This window comes from Notothenia coriiceps, unplaced genomic scaffold, assembly GCF_000735185.1.
Source record: "Notothenia coriiceps isolate Sejong01 unplaced genomic scaffold, NC01 NC01_scaffold00037250, whole genome shotgun sequence".
In the NCBI taxonomy this organism is placed as follows: Eukaryota; Metazoa; Chordata; class Actinopteri; order Perciformes; family Nototheniidae; genus Notothenia; species Notothenia coriiceps.
Window position 1 is genome coordinate 6,137,582 of NW_011369951.1, and position 9,904 is coordinate 6,147,485.

General features: G+C 36.4%; 3 protein-coding genes across 4 annotated transcripts in view; 2 read left to right on the forward strand and 1 right to left on the reverse strand.

Moving 5' to 3' along the window:
* stxbp1a (syntaxin binding protein 1a) overlaps positions 1-9,904 on the forward strand; it is a 682,465-nt gene that overhangs the window by 537,806 nt on the left and 134,755 nt on the right. The gene's annotated exons all lie outside the window — the stretch shown is intronic.
* Positions 1-9,904, reverse strand: part of septin3 (septin 3) — a 28,418-nt gene that overhangs the window by 5,147 nt on the left and 13,367 nt on the right. The window lies entirely within an intron of this gene.
* LOC104966785 (calreticulin-like) lies at positions 7,630-9,767 on the forward strand. Its single transcript, XM_010796075.1, has 5 exons — positions 7,630-7,824; positions 8,659-8,760; positions 9,021-9,224; positions 9,319-9,413; positions 9,505-9,767. Exons 1-5 carry the CDS (start codon positions 7,737-7,739, stop codon positions 9,730-9,732), a joined length of 717 nt encoding a protein of 238 aa, XP_010794377.1. The 5' UTR covers positions 7,630-7,736; the 3' UTR covers positions 9,733-9,767.

The window sequence follows — 9,904 nt, forward strand, 5'->3', positions numbered from 1 at the left end:
TGTTTGGTATTTTGGAAAATAAAAAGTATAAATATGCCTTATATAGGTATGGTCCTACACTATATTATTCAAATATAGCATGATAGGTCCACTTTAAGGTAAATGTTCTACTTCAAAAATGAACTGTGTTTACAAACTGCTTACATGTTTTATTTTTGAAGTCATCAGGTTGACTAACTCTGCAGGAATGCTCTGAATGGTCGCCTCATAATCTGCCAAAATGGTCTATAGAAAAAAAACAAATACACAAAAAAGTCATTTTTAATAAAGCTTCCAGTCCATCTGTTAAAATGTTTTAAATGTCGTTATAATTTACCTGCAGTCGGAGGTGGTCGGAGTTGAGTTTGCTTTCCAACTTTACCAGATTCAAAGCCTGCTTCGGAATCTCCATTCCCATCTTCATCAAACAGTTAGCCTCCCGTATGACCTCGGTGACTTTAGGGTCGAAGTTGACAACTAATTTTCCAGTCTTTGCGTGACGAACCAGCAGAGTAATATTCAAGACTGTAATAAGGAGGAATGGGGGAGAAGGCATTTGAAAATAATTCAAGGTTCAAGGAGAGTGCCACAGTGACGCAAACCTGGAAGCAAGTTAGCATTTTACCACTTCCGATTCCTTCGACAAAAACCAATGCAATTTCTCCATAGGCTTTTGGAAAATAGCTCGAAATAAGGTCTGTGGTTGACACACATTGAAGAGACAGATCACGTTTTGTTCAGCCGGATAATCTCCACATGTCTACCCTACTTTTATAATTTTCTAATCATAAATCTAATCGATAGATTTATGATTGAGTTTACTTCCGAGTTTGAGGACGCGTCACTGTGGCACTCTAGGGTATCAACATATCAAGTCATAGCCAGGTAACTTACTATAATCCAGTTTGGACACTTCAGTCATCCATGCTCTGTGGTAAACAGACTCAAACTCTAGAAATGCAGCTGCAGTTTGGTTGTACATTTTCACCACATCTTGTCCCTCAGGGCTGGACAGGATGTCAGAGTTGTTCTGTTAATGGCAAAAGGTGCTTTCAACATTAAAACAATTCAGTAGATAACTCATTTTTTAAAAGTTGTTTTTCAGAGAGAAATTAAGCCATACTTTTATGTATGTGATGGGTTCCTCTATTTTTTGGTAGAGATGCTTGACCCAACCAATCCTTCCAGCCACTGGAGGCATGTTTCTAGCTAATGGTGGGTCATCTCTCTGTTTTTCATAGAGCTGCAGAGAAAATGTCAGGGTTCATACACTTTTTCACCAATGATTTTCAATTACTTTTCCATGACCTTTACCTAATTTTCCATGACCAAAAAAATTACTCTTCTCAGCGGTACCACTGAAAATTGTTTATTTTAACATGGAAAATAAGGTCTGAAACAGGTTGTGCCTATCTAAAACAAATGAAATAGTATGCTTACTAGTCAGTTAAATGCCATTCTACGTTTCATTACTATACAATACAGTATTTATTATCATTATAGTATTACTATTTCGGCGATTAGATCAAATATAAATTATATTTGATGCAACTTTAGTTACATTTCCATGACTTTTCCAAAACTTTGGGAAAAATATTGTTTTCCATAACTTTTCCAGGGCCTGGAATTAGCATTTTGAATTTCAATGACCTTTCCAGGTTGGAAATTACCGTAAGAACCCTGAAATGTACATGTTAATTTAATCAAAAACGTCAACGTTTTAATTTGACATTTATATATTATTCTCAGTGTCGACTGAAGCATGGAAATGGGATACCTTTTTCGCAAACTCTACTTCTGAGAAATAGTGCTGAAGAATACGAGCCAACAGGTTGGAGATTTCCGAGTCAAGACAGGGAATATTCAGCCTCTGAAAACTACAAATAATAAGAATCATTAAACAACGCATTAAAATGTTAGGATTAGAAAGCCAAATCATCCACAGTTAAAAAAAAAAAAAGACAGAACAATGTTTATATTATATTTATATACTAACCGCTGTATTAGGACCAGAGCTTGCTGAGATGAGAATTTGTTCAAGAAACAGGAAGTCATAAATGCCCGAAGCTGATGCTGCAGAAAGGGATAGCCGAAATATAAATAAACCATCTATTGTATATTTGGAACAATACTTAATGAACTTAAAGAAAGGAAGCTACCTACATTACAAATTGTACACAAAAGGATATAAATATACCTCAATGTGGCCAATTTGAGCGATGAACTTCGTGAAATCCAACTCAAATTCAATGGTCCTTGGAGTCAACATGTCATACTGCTTCCTCTTCAGGTTCATGGACACAGTGTGGAATTGTCTGGCCAGAATCTCAATGCCCTCAATATTTGATTTCCCAAGGGGTTCAAACATCTTGAACAGTGTAATTATTTGTGTGATCTACAATAGAGAATGCTTGGTTACTTTGCAAGACCTTGTGATTAGAGTGGGATTCAAATTTAAAAAGTGAGCATGGACCGCACCTTTTCAAGCTGCTTGCAGAAGCCCTCAAACTTGCAAAAAATCTGACTCTCTGAAACATCAAAGGGCTTCTTTCCAGGACTTTCCATATTTTTTTTCTTTGCTTTGTGGAAGCATGACTGATACTCCTGAAATAGGCAGATGCAGTCCTGCCAAAAATAAAAGATGCTTAAATAAATTGGCATGCTGATTTTAACACAAGTTACATGACACCACAAAATGATCCATAAAGCGGTAGGTGTCATTATCACCTGCATTTTCTTAACCATTTCCTCAGCATCTTGGTCCCATATTAGACATCTGCCGTTGTCAGTAATATATGATCTGCAGGCTGTAACCATCTGATTTGTAACCTGGACAGTTTTTTTCAGGAAAAAAAAAGTAAATTGGACACTTACATTTTCTGAAAACAACTTAAATGTTCTGCGGCTAAAAACAAAACACTTACTTTTACGAACAGTGCTGATATCTTTTCTCTGGTATTGTAGTACAATGAAACATTGTAAATCATTTGAATAGCATTGATGACGTTCGGCACGCTTTTCAACATGGTGACCTGAAATCACACACAATTATCAGAAGTATCTACAAAATAAAAGGTAAATAGATGGGAAATGTATGAATAAGAATAAATACACAGATAATAATAAATACAGTGAATACAGTACTGTATATACAGCAGTAATGTGCAAGGATAATTGCGCTTCAGCAAAGCACACGACAACTTGCTATTTCCTTCTGGAAATGCAACTGACGCCACACATACGTTTAAAAAAACTCGATGGAGCCGTTTCCTTCATTGACTTTGTTTAGTAAAAAACTAATTTAATCCTGTTTGGAAATAATGCATTTCTCCTTTACTTTAAAACTCACAGCTTTGTGTAGTCCACCATAAAAACTGTCTTTAATTATTACCAGTTATCCACTAGAGGTCACTGTATCTAGGGTTGTCCGGTGCCTTGCTCAAGGGCACCACGGCAGGGCAGGAGGTGAACTGGGACCTCTCCAAGTAGCAGTCCACACTCCATATTTTAGGTCTGGTCGGGGACTTGAACCGGCGACCCTACAGCTCCCAGTCCAAGCCCCTACTGACTGAGCCACTGCCGGAGATTGTTGGCTTGTTCAATAAACATTGAATTCTATGTCAACTGTTTTAAATGTGTTATTGTCAAAAAAATTATAAGGATTGATATCATGGGTAATGTGAAAGGTGATCGTCAATGTTTAATATGTTTTATGCCGATTTATTTCATTATTTCACTCTAATACGTATGGTGTAATAAGTCCTCCCTGTAGAATGTCAACACTCTACAAAGAAGTAATACATTTGATATGCAGTGTTTTAACAACCATTGGTCATCCACACATGTTCAACACATTGTGCCCGCAATATACCCCTACATCTTAGTGCAGATACAATGATGTAGCATACAAAAAGTACAAATACATACGTTGCTTAGACATGTATTATAAATGACTGTTCCTACCGGGTCACTATTGTAAAGAGGTTGACAGATTTTTTCCAGAGTGTTAAGATATTTGACATTGTCCTTTGCCTCATTTACGCGATCTGTTATCCTGGCATCCAGCTCCCGCCACATCTATATAGTTCAAAAAGTTGATATACAATGTAATCCTTCAAAAAGACAAGTTAAAGATGCAATTTACGCCTACCGATTCTTGTTTCAAATAAAACTCTTTTCACTTGAAGTGATGTTCTCAGGTTTAATTAAAAACACATAAGACATGTCTTAAAAAATATTGAAAATATATATATACAATAACTCTGCATTACTATGTTGACTTTCTACACTTAAGCGTCCATACCTTCATAGTCTTGGAGTGGCTGATATGGAGAACCATCATCACCGCCTTACACTCTGGACCCTTGATGTGATTGATGATAGAGTTGAACCTTAAAGACATTTTTTTCCAGTGTTCTAACTCACTCAACGGGCCTGCAGAATCAACCCCTTTCCTTAACTGATCAGTTTCTATCAGGACCTGACGAGGATGGATATAGAGAATAGTTACAGAGTATTTTCCACAAGCAGTAATTCATGTACAATAAGATAGATATTGTGAGTAATATGCTTTGCTTTGGCAGTTAACTGATGCTTGATACTGGGTAAGTGGTAAAGGATGTATTTTTAAAGATTTTAAAAAAACCTACCTTCTCGATTTGCTTATACCATTGCATGAGAATTTCTTCCAGTCGATGCACCATGTCAAAGTTAGCAGCTGCAACCTTCATGTCTTCCATGGAGACCAACTTAGAGAAGTCAATGTCAGTGACTTTATTCAGGTGAACAATACTCTCATTGCTCATCTGGATGTCTGGGGTACAAACAAGCAAAAAAGTACAAGATCATCAAATGCACTTTATCACCACCATTATTAGGTTACACCAATATAATGGCTAACAGATAAAGCAAAGATTGACAATTTTAAAGAAATTAAATATGACTGGCGGAAAAATATGGTAAAGACTGTTGGTGTGGTGTGGTGTTGCTGCTTATAATGTATTATAATCAAAACTTGAAGACTTGAAAAAAAGTGCAAATGCCAACTTAAATCAAATAACAACTTACCATCTAAAGAGCTCAGGCAACACTTCATGGAGTACTTGAAGTTACTCTTAATTTTTTCACCATGTCTTGATTTATCTAAGACACCCCAGTTTTGTCCTGCATCGAGAGCTGGTAACAGAAAATTGAAGGCATTTCTTGTTCCTTTTAGAAGGCCCTCTCTGGCATCGACCATTGAAAAGAAGATCTCCTACAAAGCATGAAGATAATATCATCCATCTCTTCACAAAATCCAAAAGGGAAAAAAAGGCAATTAAAATAACTGAATTGGGGTTGTTAATCTTACTAAAAATGAAAGCTTTGCATTTTAGACAATATCCAGAAAAACACTACTTTACACGAAACAGACTGTCTTACCTCACGTATGTTTTCTGAATTCACAGGAATGTCCACTCTGGTCCGTGTGAAAGAGCAGCAAATACCTGTCAGGCATGTCTGAGACAGATTGGCTAAAAACAGCCTCAATATTTTTCCCTTTTTGGTAGTGCCAGTATATGAGCGTCCACACTCTGAAATTAAATTGTCAAATGTTTTTTTCATTAAAATCTCAAATTAATCTGGACAATTTATAAAGATTCTGTACTAAAATGTAATATTTAAGTACAATCAACTATGCAATACAATTATGCCTACCTGTTCCTGGAACTTCCGACATTTGATACACAAAGGAGATGGCCTTACGACCTCCTTTGGCGAAGAAATCATCAAAATCATCCAGCTATTTAGCAAGACGAAAGAATGAAATTATTTTAAACTTTTAATGAAATGGCTGAGTTGAATAGGCAATAAGGACATTTAACCAAAAACACACTTTTTATTTCGTCGTAAATAAAAACATCTACGAAATGTAAACTTCTCTTATAAGTCAAGGAGAGACACCGCTGGTATTGGTATCAACTACTTTATGTATGTTGTGACATACCTAGTATTATCTAAGGGAAAAAAGTTGTCACCAATGGAATAACTCACAGGTGAACAATCTAAAATAAATTCCTCTACTGCTGTTGGCTTCAAGAACAGACCGTTGGCCAGGATGTCAATCATGTACTTGTGTGAAGGGGTGAGGAGCTTCTTTCTCTCCTCTCTAGCCTGCATGTATTTGGCCTGTAGAAAACAAAGGTTGTAAATAGAAGCAATGGTATTTCAACACTTGGAAAAAACGCTGTGCCATACTGAACTAGTACAACAAATGTGTTCACTTATATTTTGTAAGGACATGTACCTGAGATTCATGCTTGTTTGCCTTTGGATCAGGTGTATCCATCTTTGAAGGCTCAGGCAATATTACTTATTTCACTGTTGAATAACGTAGTTTTTCTGCATATTCTCTGTAATGAGCAAAAGAAACACAACATAATTGTATACCAACAAACGCTTCATTATCGTGGACATGTGAACTGTAGTTTGTTGAATAGACCTAGCAAAGTTATACAAAGTGACTTGATGAAGCCCCAAAGAAATACCGTTAATCCAAGTAAGATGTATTTTTGTGTATTTTTTTCAGTAAAATTATTTTGTATGTTCTTGTTTTACTCTGTATAAATACCTGTGTACCCCTGATGTCAATATTTTTGTGTGAATATAATGTTTGATGTAGATATATATGTTCTTGAATAAAGGAGAAAAAAAAGAAGAAAAAACTAGGTCAACGGTCAACTAAGCTAGACCAACGTTTGTGTATCGTTGTGGGTTTAAAGGCCTACCATTGTTGAAAACATGTTACTAAACTATTCTTAACTGGCTAGTTTATTAACTTTATGCTAAACTTAAAACTGTAATGAATACATTTAAAACATACAGTAAGCGTTTGCTAGCTAACATCAACGCTACCGTTAGCAAGTCAAACAGTTTGCTGTTAGATAATATCGTACCTCTTTTCAACGTTGCTAACAATATCTAACATATTGTCTACTTACCAAAACTCAGTAATCCGATACAAATATAGCTGCGCGTTGGCTTCATTTTCTTTGAGTGCTGTTTCTGTTTCTTCCAGGGAAGACTCATTGGCGGTGTCGTTGACAATGAAGTTATCATCCAAATCCAGCCGTTATCTCTTTGCGTTTTCTAACGGTAACTGTTTAAAAAGATGGCACGCGCACTAGCCGTTAGTGCTAGATATGACGTGGAGAAACAAACCAGTAACGGTAATTTAAATCTGAACGTTTCTAACTAACTTTAAATTGAGTGGTGATCTTTGTTCTTACTTTTAAGAGATAAAGCCAAACATTGTATTATGCTTGTTCGTGTATTTCTTTCAGATATGGCTCTAATATTTTTTGTTTATATGTTATAGTCTTGTTTGAGACGCTTTAACAGCATGAACGCATACAAACCATGATACAAACAAACAACAATGAACAGTCTACCAACTTTAGAGATAACTATTACTTCCTCCTCTGGTCATGTGGTGACCACTTTAGTTTCTACATTAATATCTGGCACCCTCTGCAGGACTGTTGGTATAATGACAACGTCGAAATGAGAACCGCTGATCCTGGATCAGGCTCTGGAGAGGACATATGTTTCGTGGTCCACTGTTATTGGTCCAGATACACCATCTTGTTATCCAATAGCAGGCAGACATCTGTTCACTGGAGCGACTCTAAAATATTCTCCTCTCTTCCTTCTCTACAGGGTTTTCAATACTCAGCAAGGACGTTGTCGGTAGTGAAAAGTTGATCAGAGGTGGGAAAATGCAAGTCTTGGGTGTAGTTGCGGTAATATTAGCAGTGTACTGTGTACATGCAAAGATCTACTTTCGGGAGGAGTTTCTCGACGGTGGTAAGTTTGGCATTTGAATCTTGAACTGTGCATGGGGATTATTCATTGCGTGTTAGCAAAGCTGTTAGCCGTCATTTTGTCACACATCTCATCGTGTGTTTCTATTGAAAGCTTGTTCTTGTGCCGTTTAATCTGTGATTTAGTGTAAAAAACGAACCTCTCTATTTCATAACTCAAGATGGGTTGGCAGCTTGCTAACTTTAGCAAGGCCCCAAAGCTAGCAAACGTTATAACCAGAGGTGTAAAGTAACTAAGTGCATTTACTCATGTACTGTACACTTGTATTAATACACTTAATATAATTTGAGAGACTTTAACTTTACTTGAGCATTTAAATGTGTTGCTAATTTGTAATTCTACCCTACTACAATTCAGTAGTATACATAGTGTACTTTTACTCCACTACATTTTTTAAATGCCTTTTTAGTTACTTTGCAGATTTGGAATCATAATGTGACATAAACAACACTTAAAAAGGACTTTAGTTACACCTGAAGTAACATTCACAAGCTACCCTGCAGCCAACATAGTTATTAAAGGTAGCTGCAAATTAATAATCTTAATCAAATCATATGATATTATTCTGAAATGGTCCAATCTGTGTAATGAATACAGGACTTTTACTTTTAATAAAGTATTCATATTCTGTGGTAGCTCTACTTTTACTGAAGTTCAAGATCTGAGTACTTCTTCCATCTTTGATATTAACGTTACCCTTTACTAATGACACCTTAGTTACTAGCTTTGTTGCAAGCAGGAAGTAGCTTCATGTAAAAGAAAGAGGTGTCGCAAGTGTTCAAAACGTGGTAATCTTACTGGTCTTTCTCTGTGCAGATGAATGGAGAAGTCGCTGGGTAAACTCCAAACACAAAACTGACTATGGAGAGTGGAAACTAACAGCTGGCAACTTCTATGGAGATGCTGAGAAAGACAAAGGTAATACAATTTTGATATTGAATATGTTCCAATTAACCTGATTCAACAGCTTTATTGCTTGAGGTAATCATGACATTACTGCCTTCTCAGCCCAGCCTTGGAATTATCTCACACTTCTAATTTAAAAAAACACTTATCAGGTCTATGTTTTGTTACTTTAGTGTTTTCATCTTCTAGTACAGTTCCAACATTGTTAGCCATAGAGAACCTATTTTGCTTTTGTCCTGTTAATTCATTATTTTTGCACTCTTTTTTTTCAGGCTTGCAAACAAGCCAGGATGCTCGCTTCTATGCCACCTCTGCCCGTTTTGAGCCTTTCAGCAATGAGGACAAGCCTTTAGTCATTCAGTTTACTGTGAAGCATGAGCAGAAGATTGACTGTGGTGGTGGTTATGTGAAGGTCTTCCCTTCTGACTTGGAGCAGACTGAAATGCATGGAGATTCCTCATACTACATCATGTTTGGTAAGTGATGATGTTGATGATAATAAAGAATTATAACTTAATGGTTACACTTTCAGAATTTGGAACATCTAGTAATTACATTTATTTCACACAGGCCCTGATATCTGTGGGTACAGCACCAAGAAAGTACACGTCATCTTCAATTACAAGGGCAAGAATCACCTCATCAAGAAAGAGATTAAGTGCAAGGTAAGTCTGGCTGTTAATATATTTTATTTTCCAAAACATTTTTTTTCTTCTTCTGCATCAATGGTGTAATTCAAAACACTTTTTTTTCTAGGATGATGAGCTGACCCACATGTACACGTTGATCCTGAATCCAGATCAGACCTATGAGGTAAAGATTGATAATGAGAAGGTAGAATCTGGCAGCCTGGAAGAGGACTGGGACTTATTGCCTGCTAAGAAAATCAAGGATCCTGAAGCTAAGAAGCCAGAGGACTGGGATGACATCCCAGTCCTCTGGCTTCTTAGCTTCAGGATCCTTGATTTTCTTAGCAGGCAATAAGTCCCAGTCCTCTTCCAGGCTGCCAGATTCTACCTTCTCATNTAGATCCTAAATATTCAGTAAATAATTGCGCAGAACAATATTTGATTAGTTTAAATGTGATTTTTCAGTTAATATATGGGGATTTATTTATTTATTCCGAATTATTTTGTAATATTTGATTTTAAACAAA